This window comes from Anser cygnoides, chromosome 1 (genome assembly GCF_040182565.1).
Source record: "Anser cygnoides isolate HZ-2024a breed goose chromosome 1, Taihu_goose_T2T_genome, whole genome shotgun sequence".
In the NCBI taxonomy this organism is placed as follows: Eukaryota; Metazoa; Chordata; class Aves; order Anseriformes; family Anatidae; genus Anser; species Anser cygnoides.
In genome coordinates, this window is record NC_089873.1 from 99,411,183 (window position 1) to 99,430,688 (window position 19,506).

Sequence of the window (19,506 nt, forward strand, 5' to 3'; positions counted from 1 at the left end):
AAAAGCCTCAACAACCTAGGTTGTTGCATGTTCTCAGAAGTTATTTTGAATTTGGAATGAAAATGGATAGTTCATGGCCACTTTGCACGAATATTCTCAAGTACTACACAAATGTATCTATCTCCCTTCCCTTCTCACTCAGTAGAGTTCACTTTCCTTCACAAATCAGCCTCATTACTTCTAAATGAGAACTTCTCCCACATGTTCACAATGCAGGCTCTCTAAATAAATACTTTCCACAAAACACAGCACAAGTACTACAGTTCATGAAGACACCCATAACAGTGGGTATGCTAAGAAGTATAATTACAGAATATCCCATAGTTGAGGCATGTCAAGATACAGGCGCCCTGCATAAATTTACAGGCCTTAAGCAGCGTGCTCTGTGTGGGTACAGCTTCTCAGGCACAGGGCTAACTGTTCAGTGAAGGTGCAAACCCACTGAGCACAGACTGTAACTGAGCTTTTGCTCTTATGAAGAAACTGCATCAGAGCTAAACTGCTGCGTGGAGGCTGCTAGAAAATCGGGAGCCACCCTATTCGCAGGGACCCAGAGCAGTCTCCTCACTAAGCCAGCATGCTGACAGGTCTGTCTTGGTCTCAAGGGGTCCAGCAGTATCGCCCTTCCCTCATCCGCTTCTAGAAAGCTGGGACCAGAGCTGCTGTGCCACACAGGCAGCACCCATCTCCCCAGCACTGTGTCTGCTTGCTGGAGGCAACCCAGCCACCCAAGGCATCCTCCACACTGCCACCCTCATGCTCCCCTCACGGACCCCACACACCCCTCACACCCCCTCATGGACCCCTCAGACTCCCTCACAGACCTGAACCCTCACACGCCCCTCCCCGCCTCCCTCCCGCGGGCAGGCTAATGGCAGCCGGAGGAGCCCGAGCTCCTTCCCTTCCCTTCCCTTCCCTTCCCTTCCCTTCCCTTCCCTTCCCACTCCCCCATCCCCATCTAACTCCCGGAGGCGCGCGTGCGCCAACACTCGCAGCAGCCGCCATGGCCGCTCCCCTCCTCGGCGCATGTGCATGAGCGCCTTCTGCTCCTCCTCCTCCTGCTTCTACCACTGCTTCTACCACTGCTTCTAGCACTGCTTCTACCACTGCTGCCGCTGCTCGGCCCGGCCGGGCGCTACACGGCGCGGCGGGATGGAGGTGGAGGAGGCGTTCCCGCTGGTGGGGCAGATGGGGCCCTACCAGGTGTACCTGTGCGTCCTGCTGGCCGTGCTCCTGCAGGTGAGGGAGGGAGGGAGGGAGGGATTTTTGCGTGCCGGGCTGGGAGGTGGTGGTGGCTGCTGTCACAGGTGCTGCTGCGGTCCGGCACTGCCTGGCTGTAGTGGCCTAGGGTGGTGTTCTACGGGTGGTGCCTTGGTGGAGGAAGGGTTGCAGAGATATAGGTGCTCACTGATGCCTCTGGGTGTAGGAGCTGTCACCTAAAAAGCTGGTAGGCTGCGACTGCTCGTGGTATGTCATCTTGCCTTGACTTTGTCTTCCGCATGTGTCTGTGTTAGGTGTTGGGGCAAGGCTCTGCCTTTCAGGTCTGTGTTCCTACGAGATTCAAAGTGCTTGCAATGTCAGTGATAGAAACAAAATGCTTTGATGATAGAAACAGAGCCCAACATAATAGCATAAATTCAGAGACCTGCGAACCTAGTGATGTGACCTGCTGGCAAGTCCGTCCGTACTTCCTGCTTTGCCTTGTCTTCTTGTCCGTTCCCAAAGCTGTACACGTATTGTATACGTACAATACGTGTATCTTCATACCTTGCCAAAGGGATAAGGTACAGCTTGAATCTGACAAAAGTTCATTTTACTCTATTCTAACTTGTCAAAAACTTGATGGCAGTAAATTCAAGTAGGCTTAGTAATGTTGGATTACTGCCACCGTGGGAACATACCAGCTGCAGGAGGGAAGAGGGGGAGATTTAAAAGCATCCCTCCTGCTGCTGACCAATATCTTCTGGTAATCTACGACTTCCAGTCTTGAGCTGTGAGACTGAAGACGTCTTCTGTCAGCCAAGGGATTGATGGCAGTAGTAAGAAACTTTGTAAGGTGACCAAAAAAACTTCATATGCCCAGTCCTGTCAGCTGGGAATTCTGTACTTGCTTGCTAAGATGATGAATGGCAAAGGCCTCGTAGGTTTCAGTTTCCTTGTACCGTTTTTCCTCTTTTTCCATCCATGATTTAACTTATTTATCCTTTAAAATTAAGCACTGCTTAGAACTTGATGTTCTGGCTGACTGGCAAGATGATATGTATGCTCGCTGAAGTTGAGAGAGCAAGGAAACAATACTTACTTTTTTCCTTCCAGTGGTGGCCATGTTTTGGAGCAAACAGCAACTACAATGAGTGCTCTGTACTCCGAGAGGGTTGGGTAGTGTGGTTCAACTGTCCTGTAACGCCTTTTTTATTTGTTTGCTTTGTAATGGATTAACTTGTATTTCCCATGGCAAAAGTAGACTGAAGTATTTTTGCAAACCACAGAGCAAATTCAGAATATTTTTTTTTGGGGGGGAGGAACGGAACAGGTGTACAGATTTGTTTTTTATAATTCTCAAATTATTTGATCTTTGATTCCCGAACTTTACCAATGAGGATCACCCCCTGGCTGATACAAACTCCTATGCCTGCACAGATGTGAAGCACAGAAAACACTAGGGAATTAGATGTGAAGCTTGTTGTCTTTCAGTCTGTGGGTAGGTTCAGATTTATACCACTGGCTCCTGCTTGGGTGGCTGATTGCTTTCTGTGTTCCTTTATTGGTGCCAGGTTACGTAATGTGTCACTGGGATGTGCTAGAGTAAGTCTGAAGGGAGGTGCCATGGCTGGTGTTAGTCATTTGTCTGATTTATTGTCAAGTTCTGAAGGACAGACACAAAGGTGTAAGTAATGTATTTGGTGTGTGTGATGTGAATTTGGGTAATCATGGGCTCTCAGTGCCTCACAGGCAGCATCTGGCTAGAGGAAGAGAACCCCTGTTAGTCTGTCAGTGCCTCTGCAATGGACTGACTGTTCCAATTGATTGCTTGTTTCCCTGTTCCTTCCTACAAGCTTCCTCAGTTGGCTTGTGGTTTTTGTGTTGCTAGCGTATTTGTAACAAAAATATTTCTACGTTCTTAAAAGTAACAATACCACAGGGTGAAAATTGGTTTTGTCTTCAGTCTGTATCAGATGAAGGGTCTTGACAATGTACTGAACTTAAACTCTATGCTTTCCCTACCCCATAAGATTCCCTGCAGACTTTCTGCTTTCCATGTGGAACTTGTGCTTTTTCATCTCTGGATGTTTCTGATCTATTGACTTCCATACTACTTTGTAGTTCTTTTCCCTCATCTTGCAGTGTTGTTTTTTTTTCCTCTTAAAAACTTCTACAGTGAACTGTGTGTAGCCCTACTGATATGCCCTGGTAAAGCCTTCACGTCTGATCTTTGAATTCAAAATGCAAACATAGTTTAGCTCACAGAATTTCTTTGAGAGGAGTTGTACCAAATGCTGAAGTTTGTATGAGTGAGACTTTCCACATGGCAGTCAGTTTTCACACAGGCTTTAGTGAACTGGTGCTAGACCTGTGGGATAAGCTGACACTGGAAAGAAAACCCTCCAGGTTGCTTGTAGGTGGAAAATTGTCTCTGTGTGTCATCAGTGTAAAATTAGCCTAAGTCTTGTGGGCCACTGTTGTTCAACTTTGCAGGGTATTTGATTTGACTATCTTGCTGATTCTTTTGTTCCTCTACTACCTGCTGCTGTTACTCATTAACTTGTTGGAGCTGTTACTGCATTAAACTGTGTTTGGCTTATTTGCTACCAGCTTAATGAATTTGGAAGATTCTTGGATGTGTTCTGTAGCAGTGGTTGATATCTTTAGAGTGGCATGATGATAGCTAAAGCAGAGAAACATTTTGTTCCAGTATCTATAGAATTACCCAAAGGCCAAACTTATCTGAAGGATATGGGGTTAGGCTAATTGTATGAATTGCAGGCTGCATTAGTCTTGCATTTCTAGTGCACCTTCAAGAGAGTTAGAGGGAGGAATAAAGTGAGCTGATAAGTCTTGGAATACTTACAACTTTACTTTGAACTGAAAGTAGGTTCTTGACACCTACTGATTACTAGAAAAGTGCTCGCTACCTTTTGAAGAACATGTATCCATACGTTATTAAAATGGTGTCTTGTGTTTAGTGTGTAGCAACATTAGACAATCTCACATCTGGATCAGATGCCTAAAGAGTGTACAAGTGTTAAAAAATGTTTATTGCTCTCAATATATGTAGGTGAAGGAGACTTGCATTTGCCAGTGAACCTGAATTTCAAGGTTGCTCAAATCCAATCTGAATCCGAAACAGAAATTGAAGAATGGCAATGTGTTGCGACTATGTCTCTTTTAAAAGGCTTCTTTAAACCTCTTGGAGTTAAAAGGGAGGTCCTATTTGCAAAGCTGAAAAAGGCTTTGTGGAAAGTTGGGTTACATGTGCCTTGCACAGTGATATGAATAATTACCTAGGGTGTTGTTTCTCTCTAGCTTGGAACTATTACTAACTAAAGGGAAGATGGAATAAGAATTAGTGTAGATGAAATTAGTGTAATCAAGTTTCTTGAAGAATACTTTGCCTTAATTTAAAACAAAGTTATTCTTGATGCAGTTGCAGCATGATTAGAATATCATGATGCAGGAAGCTACTCTTTAACCAGCCCATCTGCACAAATGTTCTGAGGGAAAGCATGTACTTGGGCACATAGCTTAAGTAAGGCAAGTTCTTTCTGAATCTTTAGAAATAAGTCAAATGAGCAGTGTCTGGCTCCAGATAGGATACGGATGTGATTACATGCTGAGCATGGCTTAACTCTGTTTCTTGACATAACATTTCTTACTAATTCAGAAGATGAAATACAGGAAGGTGTGGGAGTACACCATCACTCAGCATCTGTAATGACACTAATAAAACCTTGTCAGTGAATTTTTTCAATGCTTGTTTGCGCCAATTATGCTGTTCTTTGAACTATGTGGAACCGGTCATAAACTAATATAGTTTAGTCCCTCCTTGATGAGGCATACTGTTTGGATCATATCTGAATATAAGGCACAAAACAAATCTGAAGTGTAATGAAAAATTTAAAATGAAGGAAAGAATTACACTTGCTAGCATAGGTTGCTGAGGGTGTTCAGGGGCTTCATGACAGATGCTGTTTGCCCAAAGTTACTTGCACTGTAACTTAGACATAGTTCAACTTGAAGAGTCTGTAAGGTATGTAAGCAAGGCAACAGGTATAAAAAAGCTGTATGGAATTGCTGTGTGACATTCCTTCACTTTGATTGCCTCACTATTTGGCTGCTTTTTTTTTTCTTAACATTTATGGGAGAAGTTTTAAGTCCCTTTCTTGGGAAAGCAGTTGCAGAATGTGCGTCAGATGTGTGCAGCCACTTATGTGGAAAAGTGGTTTCAAATGTGGCAATACAAACAGATAAAGTAGAGTCCCAATTTTAATTTCTTGAGGTGAGCTTCTGATTCCCACGTATTTCATACATTTTATCTTAAGAATATGCTTATACTAAAGAATACAAGGACTTCTACTTTCCTTGTGAAAGTGATGAAGGTTTCTAACATAGTTGCAGCTCGGAATATAATGCCTTGGTCTGGTCCTTATTCCTGTTCGGGTGGAAAAATATTTTGGGTGGGCATAAGTACATAAACTAATTATGCTGCAAGACACATTGCTACACATTTAGTTAAGAAATGCTTCTACCTGAAAGTTGGCAGGATGTGTGAGTAAAGACCAGTCCTACTGCTTGCTTCAGCTGGGTGGGGGGACCTTTTATAGGAAAAAAAGGTTGTTATTTGGTCACATGTTGTTTTTTTATTTCGTGTGTAGTGATTTAGATGCTGACTGAGACTTCCCAATGCTTTACTGGAGTTCTTATCTAGGAGAAGAACCAGAAATATAGTCAAGACTCAGCATGGTCTGTCTTTCTGTAATACTTTCAGATCCTTAACTGTTCCTTAAAAGAAACAGTCACTCATCTCTTCTGATACTACAGCTAGAACTTGAAAACGTGAGTGCAGCTGCTGCAGACACTGCATTATATTCTGCAGAAAGCATGAAATAACAAAGCTGAGTTGTGATCTGCTTTGTTAACAGTGGGGTTCTTAACTCTCAGGTATAATACCAAAGTCTGAAGTCCAGTAACTTCGTCCTCATTGAGTAATGTTAAATTGTGAACTTGATACCATTTTTTCCAAACATAATGCCAAATGGATTGGCGGGAAGTGGGAGTCACAGATACTTTATCAGCTGCCAATATCTGTCTTCCCTCAAGATTTTGTCTTAGTCCGAACCAGTGTATCATCAATACAGCTAAGCTTTAAACATATGCTTATACACGGAATTATGATCAGAGCAACCTTGATGCACAGAAGAAACATGAGCTGTTACTTTAAGAACTTCCCTTCATTAGCTGGATCTTAATTACAAAGCAAGCATAGTTGACCTCATAGTTTTAGGTGGTTCTACATATCATCGCATAGTTCCCAGGTTTTCTTGCTCTTTTAATGATCACTGCATTCACTCTTTGCCACTGAAACCTCATGTTTTTTTATGTATGTTTCCATGTAAACACCTCTGGTCAGCTTTTGCAAACTAATTTACAAGGCTGGCTTCAGTTTCATTGCAGTTCGGTCCTAAAAGTTTCCTGTTCAATGTGTTGTTGAAAGACCTTACCAGCATTCTAGCTGATGGATATAGCAAGAACCGTGAGTTTTGGGAGAAACACCCAGAAGTAAATATCCTGAGGGCATAGAAACAGAAGAAATCAAGCAGGTTGTTATGCCTATTGAAAAACAAAACACAACCAAAAAAAAAAATTGAGTGGATGCTGCCCTACTACAGGCCCGTGACAACAGCAGTAAGTCTAGTAACTCTCCACCTGCCATCACCTACTACAAAAACTATTTTATACCAGTCCCCCAGCTACAGAGGGCATGCTCCTGTGTGGCAATGTTCTCCACAGAGGTGGTCTAATTTTTCTCAGGGGTAAAGATGATGTGATAAGTAACCATGCTGTGTAAAAAGTGAAGGTGTCAGAAGAAACTTGCTCAGGGATGACTTACTCTCGCTGTGGTTGAGTGCTTTGCTTTTGGGATGTCTCTTTAATGGCTGGGAACGGAAGGCGACTGGGAGGCATCATGTCACTGGTGTCTGGCATCTTTCCATGTTTTATTGGATATGGTTTAGGGGGGTTATTAACAATGAAGTTACTGTTACGTGAAATATTTTGTGTGATGGGATGGTAATTAGCTGTGGTGGGAACTGAAACAATCCTGTCTTCTGTTATTAATCAAGATGGCTTTCAGCCTGGCAAATTCTGTTGGAACAGTCAGTCTAGCTGGTCCGTCCTCTGAACACCTTCAGAAGACAAGCCTGGGAGTTATCATAGACAGTTCTACTGGATAGCAAAGATTATGGATTAAATATATTTACTTTATGACCCACTAGTTCCCTTTCCTTCTTCCCTGCCCTTATGTACACACACTCTCTAATCTTCCCATGTTTTGTAGACAATAAATTTGCAGTGTTTTTCCACTAGCAAGCCACATCATCTTTGCTTTCCTCACCGCTCTCTTCATTTTACAGAGTCTGATTTCCTTTTCTTTCAGGTGATTTAACTGGTAGATGTGTTGTTGGACTCAGAATAATTGTTTCCAGTTTGCACATGATTGTTTCTCTTTATTTGACCAAAATAAAGGTCTGTGCGCTCAAATGCTTTTATTAAAAGAAAAATATGGAAGTAGTTAACATAGTGACTTGGACTTATAGGTCACATAGTGGTTCATGTGCACTGATTCCCGTAAGTAAAATCTCTACTCTTTGCAAGCAGCAGCTCAGTGGACTGGAGGCCCTTTGGAGGAATAGCATCTGTTCTCTAGGTTTAGTCTGTTTACAGTCTGATCTCTGACTAGGTTTGAGAGGGAGTCAGGTCTTCTGTCACCAATACTTAACCTGGGTAAACATTGTATTTGTGTTTGGTTGTTTTCCTAATCCTGGTGGGCTTGGGAGGAAGGGTGTTTAGAATTTGCCTTGCAAGGCACAGTGAAGCTTTTGAGATCCTGGGGCAGGGAAAGCTGAGAGGAGTTCTATCCCTGGCTTATTCCAGCTTCCTATTTGTGGCATGCTGTTCAATTATTGGTGTGTTAAAATATATATATGAGAGAAAGACATGAGCTTTTAAATCTCTTTGAATTTTGCAGGCCCCCTACAGACTTTCCACTGAAGATATTAAATCCTTCCACAGTAAATTTAAGACTGCTGACACTTCGGTGTTTCTTAATTATTTTTCACGGAGCTTCTTTAAAAGTAATTCAGGGACTTCTGAGGCCTGTGGACTGGAAATTGGAAATCACTGGCTTAGGCAGTTCCACCACAAGGTTGGAAAAGCTACTCTTTCATTTCTGGAAATCACGTTGCTCTGAAGTAGCACTAAAACCAAGGCTCTTTTTAAATTAAAAAGCACTTATCCTCAGGCAAGTCCTTAAAATGATTAAATGAATGAAAGCAGATGATACAAATGTCAGCAGTGTCTTTTAATCTGAATCCTTAAATAGCAGAAACTTCTGAAATGATCAGTGTATGCTTTTAATTGCATCTTTTTACAGAGTTAAATGCTCTAGTCATTTGGTAAAGAGGAAGTCCAGGCGCAGCCAAGGATGTGCTCTTTGCATAGCCTTAAAGTGCGCTGTTTGTGAGACCAAGATGCTCACCCGTGCTTTGGCAGTGTCCCAAATCAGTATGCTGAGAAAGGTGAGAGCCTTGATCTCTTCTGCTGCTGGCTCTGACTGAGACGTGTTGATTGCCAAAGCAGGCTGGGAGATCCGGAGAGAAAAAGGGACCAAGATGAAGTGCAGATGGAAGAATGATCTTGCTTGTGGAAGCGGGGCTAAGCTCTGACACCTGCCAGCTCACAAGTCCTGCCTCTTCACTAGCGGTTGCTGGCTTCCCCTTCACGTAATCCCGTTGTGTCATTGAGACAGTTCAGTCCTGGGCTGGTACGTAGTCTATTCCTAACCTGGAATAGGAACCTCTGCCACCTTTTTGCCTCCTTCTCCTGTAAGTCCTTCTTTATGTAACAGTGCAGTGGCACTTCTAAGGGGTTGTAGATGAAGCTGTGTAGCTGGTGTTCAGATGCGGAGTTTTGGCACTTGATTGCGCACTAATACAATTTAACTTTACTTCTGCCCAAATAGGAAGACACGAGAGTGTTTATAGTGCTCTTCATAATTTTGGTTGCCAGTTCTTGTTTTTCAGCTTGGTTCTTTAACTTAGCCATGTGTGAATGTTTAGAGAACTGCAGGGTTTTATGTGGATATTCTAACAAGGCACAAAAGCTTTCTTTCTGCCTTCTGTTTTTAAAGGCAGAAAAATAACACTTTGATACCACAACTTCCAGTTTTCTCCTTCGTGTTCAGAGACCTGTCAACATATGATGCAAGGTTTGCTCTATTTCCTTTGCAGAGGGGATCCAGTCAGAGCAGTGGCGAGTCCTGTGCCAGCCCTCTGAGCTGCAGCATATGAGCCCACGCTAGATAGGTATGCTTGCCTTTGTAGTGTTGTACGTCATCCAGCATGCTGTGAAAATGCAAATGCTTTAGGCTATGCTGCCTCAAACTGTTCTGGAAGCGGTTCTGGCCTCTTGTTTTTGGCCTGCCAGTGTGCATTCAACTGCTGTGTGGTTCAGAGATTTGGCAAACCTGTCACCAAGCTTGAAGCTTCGCAGGGCAAGACTGAGTTTTTTTTCTGGCTGGTGTACTTCCTTTATCAGTGCTTCATCAGAAGCACTGTAGCACTCGGTTCTCCAACCAAGGTTTCCAACAAATTCCAGGTCTCCTTAGTGTCATGTTTATTGTCTGTACTTCCTGTGCTATTTTGGAAAAAAATGTATTTATGGTCATCTTTAATGTTCCTTTTGTAGGTAGCGTTCTAGATGTTAGTTTATTCAAGGGAGTGGTGTGGCCCAGTCGGGGAGTCTATAGAGGTCTTTCAAATCCTGTAAGCTGTGTCATCTGTCTCTGAGTAAATCCTGTAGGTAATTGTCTTGCAAGATTTTGCTACAGTACAAGACTGACAGATGACTCTTTAGCAGAAAACTTGTCATCTGTGTATCTGTAGTACTATGGGGAAATCTAGCTTGCAGGTTGTAATAGCAACCTGTCACTGAAGGTAAATTTTTTTTGGTTACGTTTTTCATGAGGAGTGTTTCTTATCAGAGTGGATTTGGAGTTGTTAAGTGTCTGAGAGATTACATTGTGTTCTTCTGCACATGGTTCTTCTTCATTTTGTAAATACAAGGGGACCTTTCCTTGTAGTGTGCTTTTTCTCTTACTCTACTACCAAGAGAGGAAAGCTGTTTTGATAGAAGAGCATGTTGTCAGTGTAAGATAATAACTTCGCAACAGGAAGATGCTTTTAGGGTTCTTCTACACAAAAAAAAAAAAAAATCTGGAAAAAAAAAAAAAAACAACACGTGAATTAAAAGGCAAATTGCCCTTTTTGGAATAACTCAGAGCAGATGAGATCATCAGGCTTTCAAAAATAAGGTGGCCCTCCAGCTTTTCAGCTGCTTGTACTGTGTTCAGTAGAAATGACTTTAGCCCAAAAATGTTAATTTCTTCATCATAGGCTTTTACCAGATCAAGGTCATTCATTATTCCTTCTAAATTTCTGCCTTCCCCTTAAGGTGCAGTTTTAATGTTTTTGTATTTGAAAGGTCAGAAGCTAGTGGCTTGCTCATTGTTTTGTTCAGCAGTGAATGCTTCAGCTGATACTTGCATAGAATGTCTAGCCTGGTTGTGAATAGCTGGTGAGCTGATTAAGAAGTGCTTTCAAACTTTATAGTAGAATTTAAGTTGTGCTTTTGTTCTTTGTCTGTGCTTTATAATGGATAAATTAGATTTAAGTTTCTTAAATGATTTTTGGCATTCATCATGAATGAAGCTGTTTAAGCTTTCTTTCCTCCCCCATGCTAGTTGTGTTAGAGATTCTACTTTTTTTTTCTTCAAAATCATTCATTAGGAAAATTAACATTGAGAAAGCTAGTCAAGAGATTGCAGGCAACTCTATTAATATTAATTTTAAAATTTTAAGTTAAACTGTTAATGAAGTAGCAGTAAACGAATGACTAAAATTCCCTTTACTTAGCCAAGAAAGTGAAAGTAGCAAAGAAAGCAAAAACTTACAGGTTATTATGTTGTCTTTTAGTACATCTCCATACATCACAGATTTCTAATCTACACAAACTATGAAGTTTTAACCTACAAAGAATAGAAACAAACAGAAGAAACTTGAAACTAACAAAACTTGGCTCTTTCTCATCTGTGACTATGAGCCGCCACCTCTTCCCCCTGTGCTTGGTGTTCATCTTGATTAATGCAGATCAGTGCATGGAATTCTGTGGGGAGCTGTTAGCATCCACGTACAGCTAATTAATATGGCGTATCAATAGCAGGTATTAATTAAACGACACGTAAATTTGACTTGTACTATGTATTTGCCACAGTACACACAGTATAATGTAACCATTTTACACCTTAAGTTGTTATAAAATGCTATCAAAACAGAATAAAGTATTATGTATTGATCACCAGTCTAAATAACTGTGTTACTGCTAAGCACCAGCATTTAGTGCTCTTAAGAGGGGAACCCCCAGATTCATTTTTTTTAAAAAAGCTTCCTTTTATTTCAGTGTTAAAATTATATTTTTGTTCTTGTATTATTATTCTTTTGTTACATATTTAATATAAAAATGTAATATTTTGTTATTGTATTATTGTTCTTTGTAAGCTTCAGTATTTTTTGTTCTTCGTAAGCTTCAAGTTTGCGTGGTCATGTTCTTAATACCAATTCTAGAAAACGTTTCTGGTCTTTTGAATTGTAAATAAGCTGGGATTGGGGAAGGCTGTGTGGTGTGTTTTTTTTCTGCTTTGCAACAAAATTAAGAGGATTTACTATACCTGTTAGCCAAAGTAAAAGGCAAATGATCACTAGAAAAATCAGTCTCTTCACAGCAGTGACTTCATTGAACATGAATATAGAAAAAGTAGTGTTTGATAACATCAAAGCATGTCACCATCTCAGAATATTTTTCTGATTCAGCATATTAATTGAAAGTGTTTCTGTTGTTTTTTCCTTGCTTGCTGCGCTGCTAGGATGCTTAAGGCTGATTTTTTTATTAAAAAAAATATGATGTTCTTTGTGTGCCTGCAATAATTTATTTTTCAATTTATTCTTCTGTAGCTGGGGTGGGCTTCACTTGGAGCAAAAATGAAAAGTGTTCAGCTTTCTTTCCCTAAACCAAATGCCTTGAAGACATCATTTCCTGAACTACTTCAAAAATGTTTATTATTTCAGAAGACAAAAACAAGGATGTTACCAGTTAGTCCTGACATGGAATTGTCTGCATGAGTCAGAATACAGGAATGCACCAGAGATCGTGACCTGTAATTCTCATTTCTCACTTATTTCAGACTGTTCCTGAAGTCTTGAGAGTACCGTATCCACATAACCCTAGCAACATATCCACTCAGCTTTTTCACTCCATCTTCCTCATGTAATCTTAGGCATTGCCCTCTTTTTCAGATGAGGTCTTTCACTTTTCATCATCTGTTTAGAAGTTGTTCTTTAGTTTAAATAATATTATTAACAGATTGTGTCTTTTTCTTCCAAATCCCTTTCGATTTTCATTTATTTTATCCTAAAAAAGGAAGGAGAATGAACTCTTGAAGCTTTTGCCTTCGAGCACTGCAGTAGCAGTTTATCATGTGGAACACAAAGGAGCTGATGGAAATAAAATACTTATGTAATAACTCAGATCTTGAATATTTATTGATCCTATCTACATTCTCCTCAGTTCTGAGTATTATTTGTGTAGCAGCCCTGTGAGAGGCTACGCTTCCAAGAGGCATGCTCTTTCCAAGAATACACCGAGGAGGTGCTGGTAGCAGAGCAAGGGCTATATTCAGAAGGAGGTAGCTGAAGCGGAGTTTGAGGAATGGTAATGAATGTCATGGTGGCTTGACAGATTTTTTTTCATGAAGGCAATTGGCAAGAGAAACAAGATCCTTTTTTGTCATGAGCTACAGCGATGAGTTATTAAGGGCATGAGACAAGAGGCAGATTTATTTGGGGAATGGCAGAGGTCTTTGATTTGTTGCCATCAACTCCTTTTGTCTCTTAGGAGACTTTTTACCATGGGTTTTCTGTGGCAAAACTCATAGTACCTCTGTGTTCAAAGAGGTCTAAAACCATGGGTTTTAAGATGAAGTTGTAATGTTCTAGATTGTTAAAGCAGTGGCCTGTGAATGTTCTTCTGGACAAACACCAGTGACCCTACTCCATGCCAGGTTTAAAACATCTGGGTTTCCAGCAGTTTTATTTATATTTTCCCTAAACAAAGCCAGCTGTTAATTTCTGAATATAGGCCTTGTGCGGGTATGTAATATATATTAAAAAGGTATCTGCACGTTTGCATGTGTCTCTATTGATAGTAAAACAGGTTCACAGGAAAAAATAACTTTGGTAAAAGTGGAAATATAAAATGCTGAGGAAATCTATTTTAAATATCAAATTAAAGAAATGAACAACACAGGTGGAAGGAGAGAATAAAACATTAAAATACATGCATTGAAGACTTTGCATTAACAACTCTTCCTTCAGCCAGGTGCTGCACTTGCTATGTGTGGAAGTTGGGGGGTGTCAGTAATGAAATTTCCTTTTTCTCAAATAATCCGCAGATTAAAAAGTGCAAGAACCACTGTGTTGCAAGAGCCACTGTGTTGAAGTTGTGACTTCATGATTTGAGATATTAGACAGAGACTATACATGACCGTATTGGTAGAAAGAGTCCTATTTCATGTTTTCTTTAGATACCATTTTGATCCAACTGTAAAGGAAGCATTGCTTAGGTGTACACTTAGCATCTGTGTTTTTTGTCTTTCACTTCAGCTCTATGTGGCCACTGAAGCCATCCTCATTGCACTGGTGGGGGCAACTCCTCCTTACCGCTGGGATCTCGAAGAGCTCTCGGCTAACCAGAGCCATAGCAACCAGTCAGCGAGCGAGCAGAGGGCCTTTGGAGAATGGCTTCTGACCGCCAATGGCAGCGAGGTTCACAAGCACGTACACTTCAGCAGCAGCTTCACATCAATAGTCTCTGAGGTAAGTCTGGATCGTGTTTTGCTGCCTCGTGTTTAAGTAGTAAATGGCACTGGGGGAGTATGGGGCAAGCTGGCGGTACTGCTGCTTCTCTCTCCCATACTAGTGCATGTTTTAATTAGCAAATGAAACAGGTGCTACCTCTGGGTAGAGAACAGGTAACCTATTCATATCCTTACTGGCAACAAAAGCTACCTTTTGTTTTGCAGTGCAGATGTTGACCAATGCTCTGCTCCAAAAGTACCTGCCTTCTCCACATGGGAGATGCGTGTTGGATCTTGTAGCCTGGTTCCACAATTGAGCTGGAACCATGTAATTGTACTAATGTGTTCAAAGTCCTGTGTGTATCTCGAGCTCTTTCTGGCCACCTTCTGCAATTTCCTTGGTAAGAAAGGAAATGCATCCATCATGCAATTAGCAAGCAGTAGAGAAACTGGAGAAGAAACGACTTCTGTTTCTTTGCTGTTCCAGGTATGAGGGAGGACATCGGCAGTAGGGAGCAAGATGGACAAAGCAATTGCATACATTATATCCCAAAACAGGCTTTAGCTTTATCAGTGCTTTGTAAGTGTCCTCTTTCATGGTCTAGCCACAGTCTTTAAAGGAATGATTCCAGCTTCCACACTGTTGTGTTCAAAACTTCCCATTCCTGCGGCCTTGAGTATTTATTAATGCCATTCGTCTGCACAGGAGCCCTATCTGTCTGCAGCTGTTACAAGACCTGGATTTAGCACTATACAGCTGAGTCAAGCAGAGCACTTCTTGATAATTCATGGCTATTGACCAAATGCATTAATACTATTTGAATTAGTCCTGTAAAGTACTTAATGTTATTGGTTATGAGCATATTAATAAAAACTGGCAGTTTGGGAATAGTACCAAGCAATTGTATACAACAGGCATGCCTTCTTATTCTGGTAATAAAGTGGATATGAGTACTTATGACACTATTGAACTTAAAGTCCTGATGGACAGTAGCTTTTCTTTAAGCATAACTTAAAGCTAATTGTCAAAAAGGTTTTAAAATCTTTTCTGGGCTTTTCCTGGTTTGCTTTTACTTGCTCCAAGAATTGTTTATTCTCTTAAACTTGACAAGTGAGACATGTTCATGGAGCCTAGAAGTGGCTTAGGATATAAATTTTGTGAAGATACCTATGTGTTTTAGTTGCAAAGGTAAGAAATGCAGGTAAAGAACAAAGTTTACTTGAAAAATACAAAATTAAAAAAGTATATCTCATGATATCTGGTACCTTAAAGAACTTCAAAGCAGAATCTGAACTTTTCAGTAAAGGCCCATGTGTATAAAAATCCTGTTGCCTCTTCTGTATCCCATGACTAAGATACAGTTTGTTCAAAAATCTAACTGTATGCATGGTACATTTGAAAACTGACTTAACTATGAAGTTCTTGGTGTATTTTTTCCAAAACAATCTGAAGTTGTTTTGGGGATTTCTGATTGCTAAGCAATTTCCATACTGACAGAGAAGTTTTCTCTGCATTTGAGGAGGATATTTTTAATGCTTACTTTGTGGCATCACTTAGTAGTAACTTGACTATTGCAGAAGTGCTCTGAAAAATATTTTGATGTAAACAGATGCATCGTATTTCCTTTTTTCAGGAGAGAGGCCTCAAGTCCTTTGAAGGGCTTCTTAGTCACTGAGATTAACTTGCAGAACAAACCTTGCTTTGCCACAACCAAATTTTGCCTTGATCTCTGAACAGTTCAGAAAGAATCTATTAACATACTATCTAGTGTTGGCAGTTTTTTAACATTTATACCAAAATTAGGGAATGATTCTTTAGCTCTTATGAAATTAACTATATTATTCCAAGTTAAAATTAATGTGCTGTTATAATACATTTTCCTGGATTTTTTTAAACTTTGAGGAGCTGATTTGTGGTCACATGGCTTGCTTTAGAAGAGAATTTTGTCAGAATCCTGACACCCTAATACTAACTGTCAGTAAATGCGTCACCACTTAAATGACAATTCAAAATGAAGCATGTACTGAGAGCAAGCAAATTATGTTCTTGGAGCTTCTGAATGATTTTGTTAGCTCCCTAATCTTGGTGAGGTAGTTTATAACTGAGTTGTGAAATAATATAAGCATAGCTAGAAAGGATATCTAATGGGGTTTTGGTATTGGAAAAGGTTATGAAGAGAGGGTTAGTGTTATTGCAGGGAAAATGAATTAATTATCAGTTTACCAGCACAAGAAGAAAAGTTGGGTGTCACTGAAAGGAACTATTATTTTGAGATTTGAGAGGAGTAGAAAAAGGAAAGAATACAAGATACATAGCTTTTAGAATAAAAAATGAAATAGCTTTTGAACAGTGAAAACATAGCATAATTTAATTCTAGAGTTTTATGGGAGGTAAGTTCAACCTGGAAGAGGAGACACTGAAGTCTATAAGATCATATGAGGTTCAGCTGTGTGTTTGGAATAGAAAAGAACTGGAAGTTACAGAAAGTGGACTGTTTAAAAAAAAAAAAAAGCAATACCAGAAAACTTGTCTAAAACTACCAAAGTGTTTCTCAGTGATGAGACAGTTCATAAGGAAGAGAGGATTATTTCTGGATGTAAATGACAATGCTTTATTTTGCATGGTGTGCCTACACACTTCAGCAATATATATCAAGAGTCAGGAATGATTTTACTTAAGAGATTTATGTGAGGAAAAGGCAATAACAGGGAGAGAAGGGGAAGAAGGCTGCAAAATTACAATATCCCGCAAGGGATCTATTCTTGAGTTCAGAATGAAAGACTATACTTGATTTGGGGGAACTACGTATTTGGTTACTACCCATCCAGAGAGTCTGGAAGACAGCATTTGTTTCAGTGTCTGATGACTGACTGAATGGGATGCTTAGGAGACTTAGGCAAGTTTTTATCTTCCTGAAAGTATGTCATCCCCCTCCACCTATTGGCAAACCACTTTGACACTGGTTAATTCTCCTTTTTTGTCTCCATCCAGTGGTTTTTAATTGGCAACACATCGTACAAAGTCAGCGCTGCCAGTTCTTTCTACTTCAGTGGTGTGTTTGTTGGAGCAATTTCCTTTGGCCAGCTCTCAGACCGCTTTGGGAGGAAGAAGGTCTATCTCACAGGTAACCAGTAATAGTCTGTTTCACAGGTAACCTAATGAAATGAATGATGCAAAGTTGTCCTGTCTCTGAAGATGAGTGGCAAGAGCCCAGTTTCTGCTGAGAGCTTGATACGCAGCTGTGAGTCACATGCTGTGATTTTTTTTTTTTTGTCCTTCCAGTACACTTTAGTATACCGTTCTTCCAGTGTGTTTCCAGGGACAATAAATTAATATTTGACTGTTCGGTCAGCATCTGAGCATCTGGGAGGCATTCTGGATTTAGGAATTGTACTATAAGGGCTTATACTTAAGAAATGAATATATGCAATGGTTGTCATGCTCATGGGATCTCCACAAATTGCAATTAATATTCCTAGTAATTTATTAGCAATGTTCTTACATGTATAACCTGCTGTGAATTTTATCACGTTTCATCTCTTGGCTGCATAATTAAATTTTTATGTATGTGGGTTCATCACTTTAAAGCTTGTAAGTTTTTGTTCTTTTACTCTACCCAGATAAAACAACATTTGGAACTTCATGTTTTGTATACGTATTTATAAACTTGCTTGTCATTGGATGAGCATGTAGAATTAAAAAACAGTGGCTTTTTTTCAAAGAAACAATCTAATCAATTCAAAGCAGATAAAGATAAGCCTGCTATGCAGTGCAAACTTCCCATACACTGTCCTCTGATTTAAGCTTCTCGTCTCTAGCCTATATGGAGTGCTTTCCAAGTATGAGAGGAGGTATTTTGTTTAGTCTGTGACTCTTGCATGGGGATAAATATGAAGCCGTTTTAACTGGAGTCCTGCAGTAGTTCTGAATATTTGAAAAAAAGTCTTCCATGAACTGAAGTTCAAAGTGTAGTACTGCAAATCATGTACCAAATACTAATCCTAATGTTCCCCTGTTATGATATTGATTTTGGGTACTTATGTTTTTGCCTGAACTTGTGGCATGTAGCAGTGTTTTTTAGGGATTACTTAAGATAGAAGTCACTGAAAATCAAGTAAAGATGCTAATAATTGCTTCTGTTTTACGTTAGATGCTCTTCTGAAATGAAACCTTTTGCATTGTTTTTCAGGTTTTGCCCTTGACATCTTGTTCGCCATTGCAAATGGATTTTCACCCTCATATGAATTCTTTGCCACGTCTCGATTCTTGGTAGGGGTGATGAATGGTGGGATGTCGCTGGTGGCCTTTGTTCTTCTGAATGAGTGTGTGGGTACTGCATACTGGGCATTAGCAGGTAAAATTGTCAATGTCTATTTTCAGAATTTTTAGATTTATCATGCACGCCACTTGAGACATGCCAAAGCTCACTAGCATTTGCCAAGTTAATTCTACTCGCTTGAGCATTTGTGTGACAACAGTCTTTGAGCCTTCCTTTGTTTAATATGAACTTTAGACAAACACAGTAGATAACGTGGCCATTCAGATTTCTGCATCACGCAAACTGACTAAGGTACTTCAGTAAGTCCCCTGTGGATGTTACACACCTAAATACTCATCCGTGGTTTATGATAACTGATCTCTATCCATTAGGATCTTGGGCTATGCAAAGCAGCTTAGTTTGTTTGTATGATACATATCGATTCTTTCATTCCTGGCTGTTCCCAAAAATAAATAAAAAAATCTTTTAGTATAGTGGGAAGATGAGACAGCTATTGTTAGTGCTCAAAAATGAGTTTTCCCATGTGGTAATCAACCTTAGAACAAATGATACAGATGCCTTTAACTGTCCTGGTTACTAGCGTTGAAGCTGTACTTTTGATATGATGACTATATACTGTACTGTTTAGGGTACAGTCTTTCTTCTTGGCATGACTTGCCAAGTCACTGACAAGTGGCAAAGAATTGTTACAATGAGAGATCAGTGGCTGTTTTAAAAGAGAATATCTTGCAAATCGTGAGAGCTACAAATGAATACTATATATTCATAAAAATACCATTTTCCAGTGGTTTGTAGTATTTTTTACACATAGAAAAATGAAACATTTACATTTAGAATTACAAGACTTAATTATTTACAGGGATTTGGGTGAGGAGGTTGTAGAAGGGTGCTTCTTGGACTTGTCTTGATCTTTGTGATTAGGTGTAATGCATCTGCTCTGTGTGGGTGAAGGACAACGTTCTTCGGTCAAATAGCTGTGTATTTGCCTGTATTGCTGAGTGAAATTTTTTAATGAAGTGTTAGTTTATGTATGATCCCACA

General features: G+C 40.1%; 1 protein-coding gene across 2 annotated transcripts in view; it reads left to right on the forward strand.

The window, feature by feature from the left end:
- The first annotated feature begins 946 nt into the window (after window positions 1-946).
- The window catches only part of SLC22A15 (solute carrier family 22 member 15), a 52,331-nt gene continuing 33,771 nt past the window's right edge, over window positions 947-19,506 (forward strand). Inside the window, exons 1-4 of one of the 2 annotated variants that reach the window (XM_048050197.2) lie at window positions 947-1,239; window positions 13,992-14,204; window positions 17,178-17,310; window positions 18,376-18,540. In XM_048050197.2, the coding sequence (XP_047906154.1) occupies window positions 1,153-1,239; window positions 13,992-14,204; window positions 17,178-17,310; window positions 18,376-18,540 (598 nt within the window). In that variant the 5' untranslated portion in view covers window positions 947-1,152. The remainder of the gene's footprint in view (window positions 1,240-13,991; window positions 14,205-17,177; window positions 17,311-18,375; window positions 18,541-19,506) is intronic. The other variant, XM_013183413.3, reaches the window with a different exon arrangement.